This window comes from Alosa pseudoharengus, unplaced genomic scaffold (genome assembly GCF_046254945.1).
Source record: "Alosa pseudoharengus isolate Yale_2024_CS ecotype anadromous, Long Island Sound unplaced genomic scaffold, YU_APseudo_1.1 YU_APseudo_1.1_scf_5, whole genome shotgun sequence".
NCBI lineage: Eukaryota > Metazoa > Chordata > Actinopteri > Clupeiformes > Clupeidae > Alosa > Alosa pseudoharengus.
The window spans coordinates 29,084,687-29,106,453 of NW_027468837.1; the positions used below are offsets into that span (position 1 = coordinate 29,084,687).

At 44.1% G+C, this 21,767-nt stretch overlaps 1 protein-coding gene across 4 annotated transcripts in view; it reads left to right on the forward strand.

Moving 5' to 3' along the window:
- Positions 1-21,737, forward strand: part of nav1b (neuron navigator 1b) — a 102,577-nt gene extending 80,840 nt beyond the window's left edge. For 2 of the 4 annotated variants that reach the window (XM_076268763.1, XM_076268764.1), the window contains exons 17-29: positions 1-63; positions 1,308-1,479; positions 1,599-1,782; positions 3,546-3,643; positions 4,163-4,258; positions 7,094-7,262; positions 11,558-11,793; positions 13,623-13,777; positions 14,160-14,231; positions 15,678-15,874; positions 16,519-16,637; positions 17,123-17,320; positions 17,579-21,737. In XM_076268763.1, coding sequence (XP_076124878.1) covers positions 1-63; positions 1,308-1,479; positions 1,599-1,782; positions 3,546-3,643; positions 4,163-4,258; positions 7,094-7,262; positions 11,558-11,793; positions 13,623-13,777; positions 14,160-14,231; positions 15,678-15,874; positions 16,519-16,637; positions 17,123-17,320; positions 17,579-17,665 — 1,846 coding nt within the window. In that variant the 3' untranslated portion in view covers positions 17,666-21,737. The remainder of the gene's footprint in view (positions 64-1,307; positions 1,480-1,598; positions 1,783-3,545; positions 3,644-4,162; positions 4,259-7,093; positions 7,263-11,557; positions 11,794-13,622; positions 13,778-14,159; positions 14,232-15,677; positions 15,875-16,518; positions 16,638-17,122; positions 17,321-17,578) is intronic. The other 2 variants (XM_076268765.1, XM_076268766.1) reach the window with 1 other exon arrangement.
- The last annotated feature ends 30 nt before the right edge of the window (positions 21,738-21,767 follow it).

Sequence of the window (21,767 nt, forward strand, 5' to 3'; positions counted from 1 at the left end):
CCTGTGCAGAGAGCTGTGGTGTTTACCAGGGAGCGATGCGGGCGACCTAACATGGGGAGCAGGGTGAGTTGACATGGGCCTTGCAGCAATGGACTAGTTGCACGAAATGCTCTCAGTGAGCTTGTTTGTTTCCTGTGGAGCCAGGTGTGTTTGAAACTGCCGCTATTCTGAATGTAATTAGTCCTTCTTTATCATAACGTGCTGATTCACTAGGTGCAACACCTAACTAATTACATTCAGAATAGCGGCAGGTTCAAACACACCTGGCTCCACAGGAAATAAACAAGCTCACCGAGATCCTCGTGCAACTAGTCCATTTGAAATTATTAATTTGCTACAGTAAGTCTTTGTATTCGGTGAAGGCTGCAAGATGTGCGGGGGGAAGTCTTCCCGTCGGTAATGTCTTTCATATCTGTTTTAATTGAAGGCACCATGTACACCACTGTTCAGTCTCCCTTGTTGTAGCCTATTATTGCTTTGTGTGCACTGTGTGTGTGTCGGGGGTCTAGTTTATTGTGAGGCCAGTTCGGCCACATTAAAGGGAGAACCTAATGTAGTAGGTGGATGCTACTAAGTGATAGCCTTTATTGTACCAGCAGTAGGTATACATGGTGTTACTAATTAGGAGTGTGTGCATCGTGTATTTCTCTGTGCTTGTTGTATTGTGATCTGACGTGTCTCTGTGTACCAGAGGAAATACTGTATTTGTAATTCAAAAACAGGAACACACACACACACACACACACACACACACACACACACACACGCACACACATAACAACAACAATTTTCGGTCAATAGCAGGATCTACACACCTTCACAGGTTATTTAGCAGGTGCAGATATTTAAAGATATAATATATAATCGGTGCGTTACAAGAACAAAAAAAACAGTGTTACACGATTCTCTCTTTCCTTTTTCCAAACCCAGCTCCTCTGAGAGCCAGATATTTTCTCACAGACAGCCACGGCACCGCACATCTGCAGAGGCCCCCTGTACCAAACCCAGCCATAGACAGGGTTCAGAGATCAGTTTAGATAGCTTAGGTACTTCCTCTGCTTGCTTACATAGAGGTCAAAGGTCAAAGCCTCTTTGTCGTTGCTCAGCTGCAATTGGTTTTTGTTGTACACCTGTATGTCAAAGACCCCAGTGCAGCAAAAGACTCTAAACACGTCACTGAATTAGCCATCTTCCTCTCTCTCTCTCTCTCTCTCTCTCTCTCTCTCTCTCTCTCTCTCTCTCTCTCTCTCTCTCTCTCTCTCTATCTATGTATCTATGTCTCTCTGTCTCTATCTCTCTCTCCGCAGTGTGTGTGAAGGTGAGGAGGCTGGCGAGGGTGATGATGGCGAGGAGAAAGTGGTGTTGGAGCTGCGCTCTGAACTCTGGGAAAAGGAGCGCAAGCTGACAGACATCCGTCTGGAGGCGCTAAGCTCTGCCCACCAGCTGGAGCAGCTGCGGGAGGCCATGACCAACATGCAGGTGTGTGTGCATGTGTTTATGTGTATGTGTGTGTGTGTGTGTGTGTGTGTGTGTGTGTGTGTGTGTGAAAGCATGATATATGTCACATGTCCCATCTGACACGCTCCCCTGTCTCCCAGGCAACGGTGGAGAACCTGAAGGCAGAGAATGACCAGCTTAAGACTGGCACCTCCTCCAGACCCTCCAGCTCCACCTCCCAGTCGTCAGGGCTCATGTCATTGGGCACCTCGTCACCACGGCAATCAATCGCTGCATCATTGCCTAAGACACTCAGCATGAGTATGGGAGAGAGTGGAGGACCAGGTAATGCTGACCACACACACACACACACACACACACACACACACACACACACATACACACACATACAGACATGCAAAGACAAACACACACTACAGGGCTATTCGATTAGTTTGTAATGGGGGCCAGTTCATGAAAAGTATCACAACTGAGGGGTCTGAAAAATACAGCTGGAAATATGAGTAATCACATCAAGGCTCTAATCATAATATACCACCCTCCCCCCCTTTCACACACACACCACACACAATATTAAAAAATACTCAAAATGTCCCTCTCCCCAACTCCCCAATACCAAGACATAAAATGTAATGCTATGCTACAGTAGTATCCAAAATAATCACTTGTTAGAAACTGGACAATGGTATGCTAAATGGTTCAATAACTGACGGAAAAAGAGAGTGCAGAGATGAAATGATCTCAGTTAAGTGAAGAAGCCTGATTACAGAGAATTACCGGGAAAACACTGATTTGCCTTGCACAATAATCCTCTCTTGAGTCATTATTTACTGTATGTGAAAGTTGTAGAATGCCAACTATGAAATATGAAGTACCGATTGATAAAAAGCAGATGTACGAATTGGTCATTATTTCTGAGAAATTATGCACTGCCTTCTCTCTCCGCCCTGTAGCATTTGAGCAGTGCTCTTTTTAACACTTATATGGGCGTGACCGTTTTGTGTGGAATTGCCCTGAACTAGGGTAGTGCTTAACTACTACTTACTACAAAATATTGTTAACTATTGTCTTATGTCATGGGGGAGGTCATACATGATCTTTAATGATTATGTAAACAACATTGAAACCAAAACAACTGCAGCCTAGACTAAGCTATGACACTTTTAACTACATAGGTCAGTTTTTGCTCCTTTACTCACCCCCATGCCACCTTTCTGCCCAAATAGCACCATCATGCCACCTTCCTGCCCAAATAGCACCATCATGCCACCTTTCCTCATCTCTCTTTAGGTCCCTCTGAATGCATTAGTACATGATTACATGGAGCCATGATAATATAGCCACACAAAAGTTTTTTGAATATTTCCTGCTTTGGCAACAATATGCACAGATTTACACACCCAGGACCAGATGTACAGAAAAAGCCCTAATATTGAGTTTTTCTATGCGCAGAAAGCGAACGCTGTAATTTGCCATATTGCATGGAATTTACTAAAGCTTTTTCCTCAGTACGGCCTGTTTGTACATACCTCGCCATGTTTTTACGTGCACGTTGCTTGAAGTTAAGCTTGAAGTGGGCGCAAAAACATTAGTACATCTGGCTAGGCCCACAATATTTTATTTTATGTCATGATATTAAAAAGTAGCAAAAACAATTCTTCTCCACTTCCTCCTTATGACTCCTGCAGCATTAAATGGGATTCTTTTCGCTGGGGGCATTGTGGGAGGCTGGGTTGAAGATGACGGGATATGAAGACAAATGAAACATCGTGTTCCTCATTTGTCAACATTACTGACCGATCTTCCTCAATAACGCTGCACACACGTCAGCACTGATGTGAGAGGGAAGCCTAATGTTCCCTGTAAACCGGTTGAGCCCAGAATCACAATGCATCTCTGCCAAAACTGCTGCCACGATGTATGTAGTGGAGAAATGCAAGCCTGTGAATCACGGCAGTAAATATGTGTGTTGGTCCTTCCCCCTCTATCTCCCTCTTTCATTCTCTCTCCCTCTCTATATATCTCCCTTTCTCTATCCTTTGCTTTATCTCTCTCTGTCTCTCTCTCCCTCCTTCTCTCTGTCCCAGATGTGCTGCCATCCAACATGTTGGGGCTCCTGACTCAGAAGGAGGAGGGTCAGGTGCGGCTGGTGGTGTGTGTCCCAGACCAGCATGTCTTCAAAGAGGTCAGCAACTCCAGCGGGCCTCTCCTCACTTAAAGGAATGCCCTCATCTACCATGACCATGACTACTATGACAAACCAGGATTGGTCTTTACATACTTGTGGCACAGAAAACAGTTAACAGAAAACAGAAAACAGTTACTCTACAAATCTTCAAACAGCAAACAAAAGACACTCACCAAATCAAACTATTCTTGAAACAAACCAAACTATTCTAGTCTGCTCGGTCTTTGTCGGAGCCTACTTAATTTACATTTAAATTTTACACACAAAGTTGAAAAAGGGAGTTTTAACCTTTGTAATCACTCAGCTATTTTCTTAACCCTGTTTTGTTTGGAGGTAGTATGACTCAAGAGGTTCTAGTAGTGCAAACCATGTCTGTCATGTCTGCCTGGTTGTTTTAAGGTTCTGTTGTTTGTTCTACTGTGATGATGGGTTGTTTTAAGGTTCTGTTATTTCACTCCCATTGGGTTCTGATTCTGTTGCCTTAACCCGGGCCATGTCTCTGCTGTGTGCCTTTAGGAGATGAAACAGCAAAACTTTTACATTGGGTCGGTCCAGATCACCCAAAATACCGACTGGACCTCTCTGGACACGGCTGTTGGCCAGGCCCTCAAGGTGTGTCTCAGCCTCCCCTATCTCTCTCTCTCTCCCTCTCCCTCTCTACCCCCCCTCTCTCTCTCCCCCCCGCTCTCTCCCTCTCCCTCTCTACCCCCCCTCTCTCTCGCCCCCCCCTCTCTCTCCCTCTCTACCCCTCTCTCTCTCCCTTTCCCCCCCATCTCTCCCCCCCCCTCTCTCTCTCTCTCCCCCTTTCTCTCTCTCTTTGTGTCTGTGACCTCCCTTTCCCCTCTTCATATCTGTTCCCATCAGCCACCTACAACCTTTTTTTGTTCTCTACCAAACAATCTAAAGGTTTCATCTCCATGTCACATGTTGCTAGATATTAAAATATAAAAGCTGTGATTAATGAAAAGCCCCTTTGGCCAATTCTGGTCAGCTTGCCAGGGTTCCATGTTATCTGAGGACAGAGCTTACCTTAGTGAGCAGTATCCCACTCTATTTCTCACTGATCTGAGGACAGAGCTTACCTTAGTGAATAGTATCCCACTCTATTTCTCACTGATCTGAGGACAGAGCTTACCTTAGTGAGCAGTATCCCACTCTAATCCTCACTGATCTGAGGCTCACCCTGCTTCATTATGTTGTAGCTTAATGAGAAGCAAAATATATTTTTACTTTGATTACGATTTCCATTTGTTTTCTCAATATAGAATGTGTTTTTTGGACTGAATCAACTCAGTTCTAACTCAACTCAGTTCTTTCTGTTGAATGGCCGTTTAGATAGGACACCGCATAGAGAAGAGGATGATGCCTTTTACATTATTATTCAGAACTGAGCTGATTCGGTCCAATAAAAGACAGCCATTCTCAGCGTGTGAGCGTATAGAGACATTATATGGTGTAGGGGTCTTCTGTCTGACCTGTTGTGCTCTCCGTGTCTCTCTGTTTCAGAATAAAATAGAATAGAATAGATCTTTATTGTCATTGTCACAGGTACAACACAATTTAAAGTGCTCTCCAGTCAGTGCATCATTCATAGAGTCTATATAAAAAAGAAATAAAAATAAATGTAAAAAATAATAAATAATTTAAGTGCTAGTATTACCTAAAAAATAAGTTGAAACATATAACATCATTAGCAGCATACATAGACACACTCAGTCATACACACCCAGTCATTGCATAAAAAAGAACGAACAGTCATCAGGCATGCATACCATCTGTCATTGCATTGATCCATTTAATATCTAATATCTTTAAAGTGGAAATGAAGCAGTCAAATAAAACAGATGTCTATAGAACTAGTTAAATATTTAAATATACCTTAAATACAAATTAAGTCAGAAATATGACCCGTTATTCAGAATAAAGCACAAACAAGTTGCATTCATTTCAGCTGTGCGCCGCCATCTTTGTTTTCAGAAAATGATGACATCACAAGAATGGTTGGTACAACATTCTATGCTGTTTACATAGCGGCTGTCATAGGCTCAGTTAGCTTAATGCCTCAACAAAATGGATATGGACGAATGGGATAGACCCACCAATGAGGACAGGCATCCAATTGCCTATGCTTTTGAGCCAGTAAGAGCAGTGGGAGTTTTAGTGCCCCCAGAGCCTGACTATGGAGGAGAAATAGATGATCGAGAGAGAGAGGTGTATCTGAGGGCACAGAACAAAATCGGTGGTGCTTATGTGGGGGTTGTGTCCCTATGTTCACTGACATTGCACACATGGAGAGTGTCTGCTGCCAGGAAATGAACCTGGGACATCTCATCCAAAATAACAGATATATAACGTCCAATCCTGCGTGCCAAATGCTGTCATTAAAGCGAGACGTTGAAGGTTGCAATGCGGTCGCTGAAGGACATCCGAGCTGAAACACTGGAACGCCCAATAAACAGCAGTTAACCAACTAACACACTCTTGATAGGTTGTGCAGAGGGGGTAGGCTAGGGGACTACACTGATCACCTGAGACTACACTAATTTTTACACCCATACTCAGTTTACTAGCATAGCATAACATAACAAGCACATACTGTAACTAGCATAGCATGAACCCTAAAATCTATGGTTGCTACAAGCGGCACATCCGTGCATTTATTTACTTAAAGTGAACAGCATGTTATTTTATGTTAGCTTACATAAACAAATAAAACTCAGATGCCTTACAGTCCATAAACAACGTCTACCCACAAAACCATGCCTGTCACAATCACAGAACTAGGCTACTGCAGAGTAGCCTACACAAGTCAGACGTACTGTAGGCTAGCATAACGTTACCCACAACAGGTTCTCACCAGGTTAGAAAGTCTCTGCAAATAGTTTCCACTACTACTTGAGTGAAACAAATGCAATCATTGATACTAATCAATCACAAAAAGAAACCTTTTACTCACACATGAGAAGTTCACGCCCCGAGTTTATTCACCAATTCATCAACGATGCAACTGCATTTTCAGGTCGCGGTAATCCACAAGTTGTGCGAGAACATCCAAACACATTATTGCGACTGAAGTTAAATCTAATTAAGTACTGTCTCTGATAGGCCTACAGGCTACATTACAGCGGCCCTTGTTCTTGTACAAACACAAAAACAAACATCAACATAATTTGCGTCGGCATATTGAAATAAAGTGAACGTCCGCTAATGGATAAAACATCCACGAACAAACGCTAACCATTCTGATGACGTAGCGCCTGCATTTTTAAAACATGGCCGCGCCCTAGTGGCGAAAGTCGTTATTGACATGTCATTTTCGAGTGAAACTACTTGAATTTCAGGTTTAATGAAAATCCATGTATCTTCAAAAATGAAAAATCAGCCAACAAATGGTCACAGTTCTCACTGCTTCATTTCCACTTTAATCTCTGTCCCTGACCTGTGCAGGAGTACCTGTCTCTGTTGGACCCCAGCTCCAGCCTGGGCCTGACTGGGGACTCCATCCTCAGCTACAGCGTAGGACACTGCAAACGAGTGATGGGGGCCGTGCCCCCCGAGACCTCCCCATCCCGCTGCCTCACCAAGAGCTCCACCTGCGTCAGCATGACCCTCAAAGGTGAGGCCACAGAGAGAGAGAGAGAGAGAGAGAGAGAGAGAGAGGAGGGAGGGAGGGGAAAGGGGCAGTTAGCGTCCAGTATAGAGTAGAGCATGTTAAAGTCTACATGCCCAAGTCCTCAATGCAGGAGTTTAGATGGTCATGTTGAGATGATCCTGTCTCTAATGCAGCACAGAGGAGGAAGCGTTAAAGGGTCAGTCTGTGAGTCTGGCAAAGTTTGTTGATATTTGAGCTCAACAGCTGTGCTCCCACAGTAGTGGCTCGATTGCCTGAAATAGTGCCTGGCTCGTTCCAAGCCGTGTTTGTTTACCATTTACAGAGGCAGGACTGTGGACCAACACTGACGTGTTTTGAGAGCCCACAGAGAACAGACAACTAGAGGGCTGTGTGGAACATTCACTGAGTGTGACCAAACAATTTTTTAGGTTTAGAATTGAGCGCTCAGGTCTGCCAAGTTTGTCCAAACAAGAAGTAGTTCAATAGTTATAATATAGTCATTTTACATGTATTGGCCACTCTGTGTGTAAACCACACAACATCGTTTTTATTTAAGATAATACATCAGAATTAAATTGTGCTTTAATCAGAAACAAGAATGAAGAAAAGATATACATTTTCATGTATAGCCCGCCCCTGATTATTAGCCTCATAGCTGAAGAAATTTTGCTAAATGAATGTGTAAATCGTGGTTAATATGTTTGATATTATGGTAGCTATAATGCTTTCAGTGTACTTTCATCCGTGCTTCAGCAGAATGCACAGTACCCTGGTTCTCTTCCGGTCATGGTCTGGTTCTGATTGGGTCCTGATTGGGTCCAATGACTGTAAAAAAGCAATGATGTCTACAATATAATGGTGTCTATATGTCCACCAATTTCATCATAGTGTAAGTGCATGATACCATGCCATCCATGATCTTTTGACAGTCATGGATTTGGTCCAGATGTGACCCTGGTCTGGAGCAGACGTATGAGGCCCAGTTCTCTTTAAAGTTGGAATCTGTGTGGACACCGCTGACCTGGGAGAGAGGCTCCCTCCGTGTAGTGCAGCTCAGCCCTGGTGAAGGGGCCAGGGTTAGATGGGTTAGACGGATAGGAGAGGGAACAGGAAAGCCCTGTTGGCTCATTCCTCCGTCCTTATCAAGCCCATCATGCCTGTGAGTGCTGAGAGGGGGGCAATAGAGAGGCGTCTTCCTGTCTCTCATGAGGCCTCAGTCCCAGACCTCCTCGGCGGTGACATGGGGCGAAATCCTTAAAAGACCCTAGAGAAAAAATCACAAGGTTTCACTCTGTAGAATCTCTGCTGCTATTTGTAAGGGCCTGTGGCCAGTCTTGATTCTCTGACACCCCTCTGACACCCCCCCGCCACACACACACACACACACATACACAGACACACACACACACACACACACACACACACACACACACACACACACACACACACACACATACACACACAGTGTCTCACACACCAGACACATACACACGTGTGAACAAACACACACACATACTCGAACACGTACACACATGAACTCTGAAGTTTAATGGACTGAGGCCTCCACCACAAGCCCACTCTTCTGTTGTCTTTTGTGTCTGGCTTGTGCGTGTGTCCTTGGCTGTCCTTTTCTCCCTGCGCTGGGCGACTGGAGGGGTCCAGAGGCCATGTCTTCATCTTGATTTTCTCAAACTGACACGTTCACATGCTCTGATATGATTGGCTGAAGTCCCAAAGCCTCCAGGAGTGCATGTAATCCGTCTGGAAGCTTAAAACCAAAGATAGAATCTTTGCTTAAAACTACAGAAATCTGTTCAACTGATTTTAAGATATGATGAGAAAAGATATGAGTTAAGAGATGGTGAGAAGATAAGATATGATGAGTAAAGATATGATGAGATAAGATATGATTAGTTAAGATATGGTGAGAAGATAAGATATGATGAGTTAAGATATGATGAGATAAGATATGATGAGTTAAGATATGGTGAGAAGATAAGATATGATGAGTTAAGATATGATGAGATAAGATATGATGAGTTAAGATATGATGAGATAAGATATGATGAGTTAAGATATGGTCATTACAATGTTTTACATTACATAGAACATATGGTGTACCACTTCTCACATATTTATTCACATTATGAAAAACATTAACGTTAACTTGTTTTTGTGTAACAAAAATTCAACTGCATGACTGCAGGTCTAGATTTTATGTTTGCAGTTTTGTAGATATAGGACGGAATAATACTAGATAATCCCTAGAGCAAGGGTCTACAACTTTTTTTACTCCGACAAAATGAACATGGCCGAGAGCTACTCATGTTTTGTATTAGTAGTATTACGTATTCACAGCTGAGCTCTCAGCTGACTGAGCTTTGTATGGCTTTTAAGGCTCCTTTCAACTCTCTTAACTTCTCTGTAGACTGTGAATTTGATTTGATAGGAATTTTAACAGTTGTGCACACCAAGTGACTGTGTTCTCAGATTTATGAACATCTTCCTTGAACATTTTGGAGAGCTACTCAGAAACAGGTGGGGAGCTACTGGTAGCTGGAGAGCTCCCTGTTGGAGACCTCTGCACTAAAGTATGTGGTGGCAGCTGACTGTGAAATGGCACACTCTATTGTGCTCAGGACAGTGCAGACTCCTCCTCGCCACATGATTACACACTCTCCCCCCTCCGCCTTCCTGCCCGTGGTCCAGAGGTTTAGGATTCCCTCTCCTTTCGACACGGGGTGTGTGTGAGTGTGTGGAAGCATGTCACTGAGCCAAGGCATGCTCTTTTGTGCCGAGGACAGTCCGGTGTGTCTGCAGCGCTAACACAGCGCCTGCCGCCGACACATTCCCCCGTCCCATTCTGTCCGTGTTTCCGGAGGCCAGGCATTCCTGCGCGTCCCCGGAGCACGAGACTCTTGCCGTCGGGCAGCGGAGCTCTGCCGCACGTTCCCCTTTGTGGCTGGGGACGGTCGGACGGACAGTCGGGCAGGCTGGGTACCTCCGTCTGGATCTCTAGGGACGCATTCCGCCTCCCGTGGCGCGCAGGCCTGGGATGCCTGCCCCGGAGTGAGCCTGATGGATGGGCCTCACTCCTGGGAGGCTTGGGAGGCCTGGGAGCGCTGCCTGATCCACCTGGCAGGCCGGGAATGCCACTAACCAGGCGGGAAGGCTCTGGAGCGGCACAGAGGGGAAGAGTCGGAAAATCCAATCCCTCCACCCGCGCATGTGTGTGTGTGGGTGTGTCGACAAGCCCCAGATGGTAGAGTTCTCAGACGAGTGGAACACACACTTATACTCAAACACCCGAGACCCCTCTGGAGGGATGATATGGCATCCTTGGAGAGGGGAGGTGACTTGTAACCATCCCAGTACCCCCCCATATCCCTACCCCCTCTGTGCTTAATCTGGGGGTGTTATTTTGAGCTCAGACTGTCTGTAGTCGGAGTTGTTTATGAGGGGACATGTGATCAGGTAAGATACACGCAGGGCCACAGCAGATACCCACACAAGCCTCTGCCAGGAACCAGCAATCATGGAATATTTACACCTCTCTGAAATGTGCTGGCCCACATGGGCACAGAGTCCGGCCCTCAGGTGGCCCAGGGCTGGCTCAGATGAGGAGCAGAATCAGCTGTTTTAACTGTAGTCACGCTGTCACAGTGACTGACTGTGGAGGAGGGGGTTCATGTCTGGGCATGTGCCTGGATGTGTGAGTCAGGTTGTCATGATCTAACCCTGTGCTCAAAGTAGCCCTCACTCAGCTTTTAATGGGCTACCCTGTTTTTTATTTGTTTTTATTCTCATCTCACTCTGCCTCAAGGCTACTGTTAGTTGCAGTCTCTGCTTCTGTTACTTCCATTATGCACCGAAGCACAGTGAGAAATCACTGTCCAATTTTATGTTATTATAGTGTACAATAGTCGCAAGGGAACCCAGTAGACATGCATTGCAAATCAATGTTACAGCTCTTTTTATAAAATATTTATTTTTGCAGTCAATATTTTTACTTTTGGTCACTCTCTGTTTTGTGTGATATCAATAATAAGCCCAGAGTGCCCTGCACATCAGGACTGAAATGCACTTTGTGTTTAAAAGAGGCTAACTTCAATGGTTATCTGGATGACAAAAAGTTGTTGTTGACATTAGATCAAGAGTGGTGTTTCTTATTCTGCAGCTATTTCTAGGTCATTTTTGAATGGTTTAAACAAAAAAAAAAATGTAAAGCACTTTTAAATTATATATTATTGTATTGTAAGTATTATTCCCCCATTTTCTCACACGCTGTTGCCCTGCAGGTCTGCGTGAGAAGTGTGTGGACTGCGTGGTGTTTGAGACGCTGGTCCCCAAGGCCATGATGCAGCACTACATCAGCCTGCTGCTCAAGCACCGGCGCATCGTACTGTCCGGCCCCAGCGGAACCGGAAAGTCCTACCTGGCCTCTCGCCTCACCGAGTACCTGGTGGAACGCAGCGGCCGCGAGCCCTCCGACGGCATTTCTGTCACCTTCAATATGCACCGACAGTCCTGCAAGGTAGACCAGCACTCACCGTAGACACATGGACCACCCCTAGCTCACACTGCCATTAAAATACAATAACCAAATCGCCAAATTCAAATAAGTGTACCGGTACACTCCTATCCAAATCACCCACACATTATGTGTTCAGATACAATCACAGCTTTGATGGGTGCGCTCACATTCACTGCAGACCCATTGGGAACACTCAATACACTCAGGACACACCGTCATTCTAATGCAGTCACGTTCCTGCAAAGCATCTGTCCCAACTGTCCTGTCCAGATCACACACACACACACACTCGGCCATTCAAACACAGCTAACCCCTAATCAGTGACAGAGGTCAGAGACTTATGAGGCAGCTCTTGAAGAGTCGTTCATAGTAGGGTTGGGACTTTTCAGGAATTTTCATGTTCGAATATTGATAACGTTATCAAACAATTAATCGATTATTCACTAAAGCATGACGTCACTTGTCTCCGCTCAGAGCCATCGACATGGTTTGAATTTGCCTTCACCATCACCCCCACACAAATTAAGGTCAAAACACGCACATGACAGGACTGATTTATCAAAAATAGATTTATTAAGGAAATACGCCATTTAGAGGTCAACTTTTGTTTATTACAGTGCATTATGGCATCCGACGGATTTTTAACATGTAGGCCTAGGCTATGCAAACGCATCACTGCCTGATCACTTAAAAAAAGTAGGCTACAGCCTAGACTAGACCTTTGAAAAATAAAAATAATAATAACATTGGAAAATAATGACATTAAGAAATAACACGGTCTAATGTCTGTATTCTGTATTCTGTATTCTGTTAAACTTCAGCTCAACTTCAGCCTATTTGACAATTGAGTTTTAACTTAGATTACGTTACTATGAACGAAATTGATGGCCATCAAACAGGACACAAATTCACAATAACGATATCAAAACCTGGCTTATTGCCATATTAGATCATTGAACTGTTATAAACTGACTGTCGTGGCAACGTATTGGCGAGATGCAGGCTACCTTACAGGCTACAGTAAGGTGAGAAACTGGCCTGCATGGACTGCCTGGGCATACATTACCTATCACAGACTCACCTATGTGTTCTTGTTCATAAAAATCAACATATTCACATGTTCTGGGGTAAGATGTGTGCGCAATCGATTTACTGTCAGTCCGGCAGCTGAAGAAAATCGTTCAGATGGGACGGAGGCTAGTGTAGCCTGAATTGTTGGCTGCTGGTGAGCTGGCTTCGCCGGAATTAACGTTCGGATGTAACCTACATTTTTCAGATGATATATTAGTGGAAACGTTGCACTATGGTAGATAAACAGGGCGTCAAAATAATTACATTGGACTTTATCGTCTTTTCTAGAGAAATGGTCCCACACTGCACTTCTCCGCAGCCACTCCACTTCTAGACCGCTTCAACTCTGCTCGTCTCGTCGTCTGTTTCGCACAAGATACCGGAAGTTATAGCTGTTCTCATAATGCGCGCGACTAGAACGATTATTTATTAGGCTTAGAATTTTAGTCGAATAAATTCTTACAAACAAATAATCGATCATCGATTATTCATTACCAACCCTAGTTCATAGCATTAATTGTTCTTATTTTATTACAGGATACTTGCAGAAGTATTAAATGCATGTGTTTTACTGTACTGTAAAAGTACTGTATATTGTAATATTAATGGAATATTAATGGAATGGAGTAATACTGTACATATGTCCTAAGGACTCCTAAGTTAATGTGGGGCCAGGAAAATTCCGGTGTAATGTCACTAGGTCATGTTCAGCATCAACCTAACATTACCTCACTTCCCTTTCTTGCTCCGCCTCCAGGATCTGCAGCTGTACCTGTCCAACCTGGCCAATCAGATTGACCGGGAGACCAGCACAGCCGAGATCCCATTGGTGGTCATCCTAGATGACGTGCATGACGCCGCCTCCATCAGTGAGCTGGTCAACGGCGCTCTGACGTGCAAATATCACAAATGGTGAGCGGTACTGGCCACAAATAGGCACAGATGTTTCCACAGTGCTCTCTGGAGCTGCTGGACAAATATAGCCCTGTGTGCTAATCCCAAACCTGCCTGAGCACCGGTCATAAAAAAAGGATTTATTACAGAAAAACGAAAAAAATGTCTGTAAAGCTGTTTTAAGACCTGTGGATGATTGTTGTGCAAAGCTGTGAGGTCTATAACAGACTAAAACTCCCTCACAGTAATTAATGAAAGCTTAAGCTGAGTGCACAGACATTTCTTTCTCTTCATAACCTATGACTTTACAAGAGGGACTCTTTCTTCTCCACACATAAAGACCCTGTCAGTGTAAGAGATTGATTGCTCAGTGGGTTTTTCCATGTCTTTTTTTTATCAGCCCCTACATCATTGGAACAACCAACCAGCCGGTGAAGATGACCCCGAACCACGGACTTCATCTCAGCTTTAGGTATGGAAACTAACAGTCCAGTCCACCCTGACAATTCCTTCCTTCACTTTTCAGAAGGTGCACCAACTAAACCTGGCACATAAGTTTGAGTAATTTAGGATTGGCATTTTGGAGCTTAATCCTATAATCCAATATTTAAGTAATGGCCGCTGCAGCCAACGTGCCAGTCAGTTAACAGCAGCTCTTTGGTGTCTGCGAGGGGCTATCGTTTCCTCATCACTATCTGCGGAGAATCTCTCCTGCCACAGAGCTGCTGTGTGCTCCACAGAGATGGTATAGACCTGCTCTCAGTGGCGGCGGTGAATGTCTCGCCTACTCCCTGCATCCTGATTGGCTATCCTTTTGGAGCGGAGTTGGTAATTTGAGATTGATTGGTCAGTCCCATACTCCCCTGACCTTTTTATGGTTTCCTCCAACATGGCAGGCGGGGTGGGGAGGGCGATGACCGTTACCCTATATTCATCTCGTGTGAGCCCCACACTCACAGACATAATATTCTTGTCACGGTGTAGCTCTTAGGCTCTGAAGGACTAACGTTCAATACTCATGTAATGTAGGCCAGCTGATCATTAGATCATCTTCATATCAGATAAGCCATTAGTCTCTCTTCATTGCTATTTCCACACACACACATACAGTCACTTTACAAAGTTTACACACCTATGCTAAAGTTGACTAAAAAACAGAATAAAAACTCATATTTTGGAAATTGATCTTAATGCCTTAAATGAGGAAAAATCCAGCCTTTTTTCTTTGTGAATGTGTTTCATAAATAAATGTTCTTCCTTAAGCCGTGGACTACTGGTTCCATCCCGACCAGTAGGAAAGATGTGGGTGGGAGAAGTGGTTGAGCACTGCTCTCCCATGCCCACATCCATGGCTGAAGTGCCCTTGTGCAAGGCACCTAACCCTCACTGCTCCCCGAGCGCCGCTGCAGCAAGGCAGCTCACTGCTCTGGGTTAGTTTGTGCTTCACCTCACTGTGTGCTCTGTGTGTTCACTAATTCACGGATGGGATAAATGCAGAGACCAAATTCCTTGTATACGGAAATATGCTTGGCCTATAAACCTGATTTACATTTACATTAAAATATAGGGGTATACACACCCCTATGTTAAATTTCCAGATTTTTATTTTTAAAGACCAGTTATTTCATGGATCCAGGATACTATGCATCCCGATGAAGTTCCCTTGGCCTTTGGAAATTAAAATAGCTCTAGGTATTGTGAAGGGTGTGTGATTCACATTCATATTATTCATTCAATAAGAAAATTGGTATCCTTAAAGGTTTTTCCTAATTTTTTAATTAAGGCATTAAGATCAATTTCCAAAAGATGATTTTTTATTCCTCTTTTTAGTCAACTTTAGCATGGGTGTGTAATGCAATGACTGTACACCCACCCCCACACCACCATTTGTTGACTGACATTTGGCTGTTTTCCCCAGGATGGTGACCTTCTCCAACAACGTGGAGCCGGCCAACGGCTTCCTGGTGCGCTACCTGCACAGGAAGCTGGTAGAGGCGGAGGAGCCGCGGAGTCTGGCCAGTGAGGAGCTCCTCCGGGTGCTGGAGTGGGTGCCCAAGCTCTGGTACCACCTCCACGCCTTCCTGGAAAAGCACAGCACCTCCGACTTCCTCATCGGTAAGCCGCTGCCACCACCCGTGTCAGTTTGGGAACTTTTCTGTTAGTGTTCAGTGTTAAGTAGTGTTGGATTCATTTTAATGTTCAGTGACATGGTTTATCCAACGGTGGGTATAGTAACGATAAAGGGTTATTAGCATATATTTGGGAATTGTAATCGGGCTTATCGCTAATAAATGCATAATGCTAACCAAAAAATAGCAAAAAAAACGATGATGTAATATGGAGGTGGGTACAAGGAGGGTGTATTTCGATTCACTCAAACTAAGAAAAGATCCTAAAATATCCATGAGTGGTTAAAGGACGGAGATAACGCCCATGTACACAGAGACAGAGCAAGAGAAAGAGAAACGTGATAAGTCCATGAGGGTTCAGTTTTGGTGTGAGTGAAGATCCACCCTCTTGGCTTCCTACACCCTCCAGAGAGAGCTGGTGATCATACAAGTGTCATGTTCCACGGATGGGCTTGTGTTGCTGTGACTTCCCGCACACTTCCGACAGACTTCCCGCACACTTCCGACAGACTTCCGACATGTTTTCCATTTTCCCTCATGTTAACTCCTGTGCGTTCCTTTGCCCATGTCTACAGTGATTTGATCATATGTGTTCATACTGTGTGTGTGTGTGTGTGTGTGTGTGTGCAGGCCCTTGCTTCTTCTTGTCCTGTCCCGTCACCGTTGAGGAGTTCCGTTCCTGGTTTATTGACCTCTGGAACCATTCCATCATCCCCTACCTTCAGGAGGGAGCCAAAGATGGCATCAAGGTAACTCTCCAAAACACTTACTGGGCAGTCTATTCTCTGTAATAAAAAAAGAGCAGGGAACAACAGTTTTCTTGACTGATTAGATATATTTTCACTACTGGTTTGCAGTTGCTGTAATTTATGTTTCACCTGACTATATCCTAGATCATTAGAATTTACCTGTGATGCTACTAAATATTAGCTGTCATGACATTAATAATGGGCCGTAACGCTGTTATAAGTCTGACATAACCATTGTTTAGGGATTTGTGTTTAGCACAGTTCACTAAATGTGTTATGTGTGTGTGTGTGTGTGTGTGTGTGTGTGTGTGTGTGTGTGTGTGTGTGCGTGTGTGCTTTTGTGTGTGTGTGGGTGTGTGTGCGTGTGTTTGTGTGTGCGTGCGTCTGTGTGTGTGTGTGTGTGTGTGTTTGAACATGCATCTGTGTGTGTGTGTGTGTGTGTGTGTGTGAACGTGCATCTGTGTGTGTGTGTGTGTGTGTTTCAGGTGCATGGGCAGAAGGCGGTGTGGGAGGACCCAGTGGAGTGGGTGAGAGGTACACTCCCCTGGCCGTCAGCTCAGCAGGACCAGGCCAAACTCTTCCACCTGCCGCCCCCTGCCATGGGCCCCGGCAGCCCCGGGCAACCTGGGGACGAGCGCCCACACAAGGAGACCCCGCCCAGTGGCACCGAGTCCGACCCCCTGGTGAGTCATCAACCACGCCCCAAAATCCTCTCCCACCGTTTCACGGCCCAATTTCCCACAATCCTCTCCCAGAGTATTACGCCTCAGTTACCCACAATCCCACTCTCATACTTTACAAAATTAGTTTGAATAAAACCTAGTAGCGGTTAGTTGCATATGTGAGTGTCGGAGGTTGTGTGTCCTTGATTAAATGCTATGAGGTTAACTGTTGCAGAATGTTGAGCCCTCTCTCAATCCTCTCACCCTTATCTCACACAGATGGCCATGCTGCTCAAGCTGCAGGAGGCGGCCAACTACATCGAGTCTCCTGAGAAAGAGCTGGACCACAAGCTACCCACTCTCTGAGCTCCTCACAGTGGACTGATATGGCAGATCTGACCTGGGCCAGACTTGGACCAGATCTGAACCACACATGGGTCAGAGATCCGCCCAGCAATCAGCTGTCGCTGGGGGAAGCTACTCTCCTCTCAAAGTCCCAGAAAGCACTAGGCTCTAGATCTGGCTCTGATCTGGCCCTCGTCTGGCACGGCTCTCCTGCTATCAGAGCTATGCGGGCCTGTAAAATGAACTCTTTTAAAAGTCGTCATTATGTGTCATTCAGTACTCCAGTATTGTACTGTCCTATCAAGACGTACGTATGAATCCCACTTGCCTACTTACTCTCAGACAAATCGCTCCTGTGACCCATCTTTCAATTTCCCCTTCTTTTCAGCCATGCCAATTATCAGTATATGTTTACATTAAAACCAAACTGTAGATATGATACTGTACTACCTATTCTCACTGTCCGCCATCGTCCATGGGCATCTTATTTTGGTTTGCGTTGTCTTAACACACCTGGTCAGTGAGAAACTTTCATTGCCGTTTCACTGCAGCCCTCATCAACTCAAGGATACCGGTGCTACCTGCCTCATCTCCACCAACCCGATCTAGAGGCTCGCCCTGTTCAGGAAGGGATGAAGCAAGCCTGTTCATACCAATAGCATAAACCCAGCGCAGCAATGCCTATGATACCATAGTCGATTTAAAGCCAGAGCAGTCCACACTAACAAACCCATTTACTGCTTATATTAGAGGAAAAGAAGAACTGTTTTTTTTTTCTTTTGGTTGAATGTCCAGTTCCAGTCAAACAAAAGTCCAGCCCAGGCCAGTCCAGGCCTTTAACATATATGCAGATTTCTGATGATTCAGATCCTACTCAATCAGGTCAGCGTGTTTGATCTGGTGCTCAAACTAACAAAATGCCTTAAGACATCCACTGTCTTGTGTAGTTCCACTGAGAGAGAAAGCACTGGAGCAGACGTAGAGTAGATGGTAGAGCGTGCCTGTGTGTGTGTGTGTGTGTGTGTGTGTGTGGGACAGCGAGCGGCTGTTCCCTGAGAGGATTGTGTGTTTGAAAATTTGCACAGTGCAGTGAGGAGTGAATGTCAGAAGAAGGACAGTACCCAGTTTGACCTGCAGGCCCACAAGGGTCCTGCAGGGGGCAGTAAAGCTGCCTATATGCTCACTTCTCTGAATTCCAAGCTCATATTCAGCAAAGAGGTATAATTGTCCAGTAAGTAAATGTATAGAAATGTATAAGAGCTAACTGAAGAGGAGGGGAAAAATGTAATCAAGACTATCACCCTGTTTTTACTTAAATGAGTTCGACCTTGGAAAGGATTCTTTTTGAATGTTAATAAGAGTTTAGTGCAGTACAGAGATAAGGCCGTAGTTGTGTGCTTTATATCACTATAGACATGGAGTTGAGCTACAGCTTAGGATTCAGTGATCTCTTATGTCAGATAAGTAGGATATCTCAGGCTTAATTTACACACTCTCTCATTAGTAGCAGCCAAACCACTCAAGTTATATGGTGCAATTTTCTTCTAATGGCAGACCAAATACTCATACATACCACGCATATTGATTGTAACACAACTGAGTATAGGTACTGCATAAGTAGACTGATAGATCCATAAAATGTGTGCACTGTATAGGGCTGGTGGTAGACCATTGTAGTTAATTGGTGCTATGAACTAACATTCACTAGATGCTCATCAGAGATAGTGTGAGGTAATGGTTCTGCCCATGAAAGCCATCCAGTGGTCATAAATGTATTGATCCATCACCCAATGACACGTGTAACATGAAGTCATCCACTCTTAATATCATGTTTTGACCCTGCACACTCTTCAGTGATATGAGTTTTAGGTGCATTTACACCCAATAGAGCTCAGTCAATACAAGGAGATTGACGTCTTGCTTTTCTCAAACTCCTCAGTGAGCTTATGGCAGTGTTGTACAGCTTGGACTGTGGGTGTCGGTACTAGTGTTTCTTGTTGTTGTACACTACAGTGATCACACAACCTAAAAAGGAACCGTAATCAGGTACCATTGATATGTAATGAAGCCTGATTGAGTTCCCTAAAATATGCAGTTGCATTGCATGCAATAGATAGCACTGGGGTTTGCACACAGACTGCAGTGGACTAGTAACCTATCCATGGGTCAAAAGCCAAAAGTTAGAATATGAGCGTATAGCACTTGGCTAAAGTGCATGTAGAGTTGAACATAGAGCTGGGCAGACCACAACCAAGTAGATGGTTGAAAGACTCATCATTTAAAATATTCCTTCCTTTTCTAAACTATTGTTGTTTTATACCTCTACATGACTACCACTGTTTAACTCGTCTGTGATTGAATGTCAGAATTGGTTGCTTCATTTCTATAACAGCGGAATGGATGCCATGTTTGTGAATGGTTAAAATAATAACACATATATCACACAAGCTAGTTAAAGACGTTACAAAGTAGTCCCAAGTCATTTTTACTGAACAAGTCTTTTATACTTTTGGTTGTTTCTTAGCTGCAACTAAGAGCTTTATCTGATTACTTTGAGACAGTCCGCTGTAAACGTCAATGGCTTTTGCTATATTTCCCTTGTGGAAGTACCAGTTAGCACAGAGGCAAGTAAACGTGTAGTAATGTTTCAGTATTCCTATGATGAACAGATAAGAGACACGTGTGCTCAGATCTGGTGATGATGACCAGACGGATGGAGGCCGATTCCCGTGCTGTCCTGGCCCAGATCTGGCTGACACACAGGCCAGTTTCGCCTCCATCTGTCCTGGAGACCCTCAGCCCCATCTGACTCCCCTACACCATCCCTATCCTTTCTGCCCACCTCCATCCTTTGTGAACAAAGTGTTGGTACCAAAAGCCATCCTGTCCTGTCTCCATCTCTCCATCTCTCTCTCTCTGGGTGTCGTGCCTGTACTCTGTAATGGATGTGCTGTGTTGTGCTGGGACATTTTCACTTTAGAAGACTATACAGCAACTTCTACTGGCAAAGGAAAACACTAAAGATCCCCTCTTCCCTCGCAGATCAACTAATTAACTGTGGTTTATGAGGCATGGGAATGATGTTTGTTCTAAATCTGGTGTCTGTTTTCTTTTTTTACTTTTATTTTCTTTTTTGTTGTTTTTCCCTCACTTGGATAGTGCGATGAACAGAGGTTTCTGCCAAATGACTAAACATTGTTTTAGTCATGGTGGAGGTCTATTTCTCTTCAGTGAGGTTTCTGGGGCCTAGCTGTATGCTGAGGGAGAGTGGCTGGTTGGGTTCAAACCTAATACCAAAAACGTCTGACACAAGGCCTTACTTCACTGAGTTGAATGGGGAGGGACCTCCACTGGAAAAAGCTAAGAGTGAGCTGTGGATTCAGCTGTCTGGTTCTCTGTGAGGAGGTTTTTTTTCTGTATTCTCTCCCCTCTATTGCCAGTGCTAAATTTTTTTTTTTTTTTTTTCAGCTATGTTGAATGATTTACCAAAATTTGACAAATAATGTATCAGAGGGGTATAGTTCTTAAACCCTGAGAATCACTTAAATGTTGTCCTCAAAGCAGACCACTACAGGTTGCTGGATAGTCGCATACATCATGTTAAGCTTCTTACTGAGTCAATATGGAGAAAATAAATTAATAAATAAATAAATAAAATAAAGGTTCAGTGATGGTATATCTGATGTAACTTACAGTGTGCAATGATGGATGTGCAGTAGACCTCTACATGTTGTGAATGCATGTCGCTTTGGTGTTGGACTGACACTTAAAGTAGCTTTAGGAGAGGTTTTCAGAGGAATGCATCTGATGAAATTCATATTTTTCTTTTTACAGGTATTCCTCTCCCTCTGTGAAATCCTTTATAAAATTCCATTACAATTTTGTACAGGACATCATATTATTGTAAACATTGTAAATAGTTCTGCATTTGCGACAACAATCATAAACATGACATCTACAAAAATATGTGTGGAAAGGTAGAAAACCTTTTTTCTTCAGTTCTTTGGCACACAAAAACATGTAGGCATGCCTGTACATCTGTCCAACATTTATCCAACATATCCATTTGTCTTAATAAAGCCATGTCATTCTTTGAGAGTTTCTGTTTATTTTGATCTTTCAC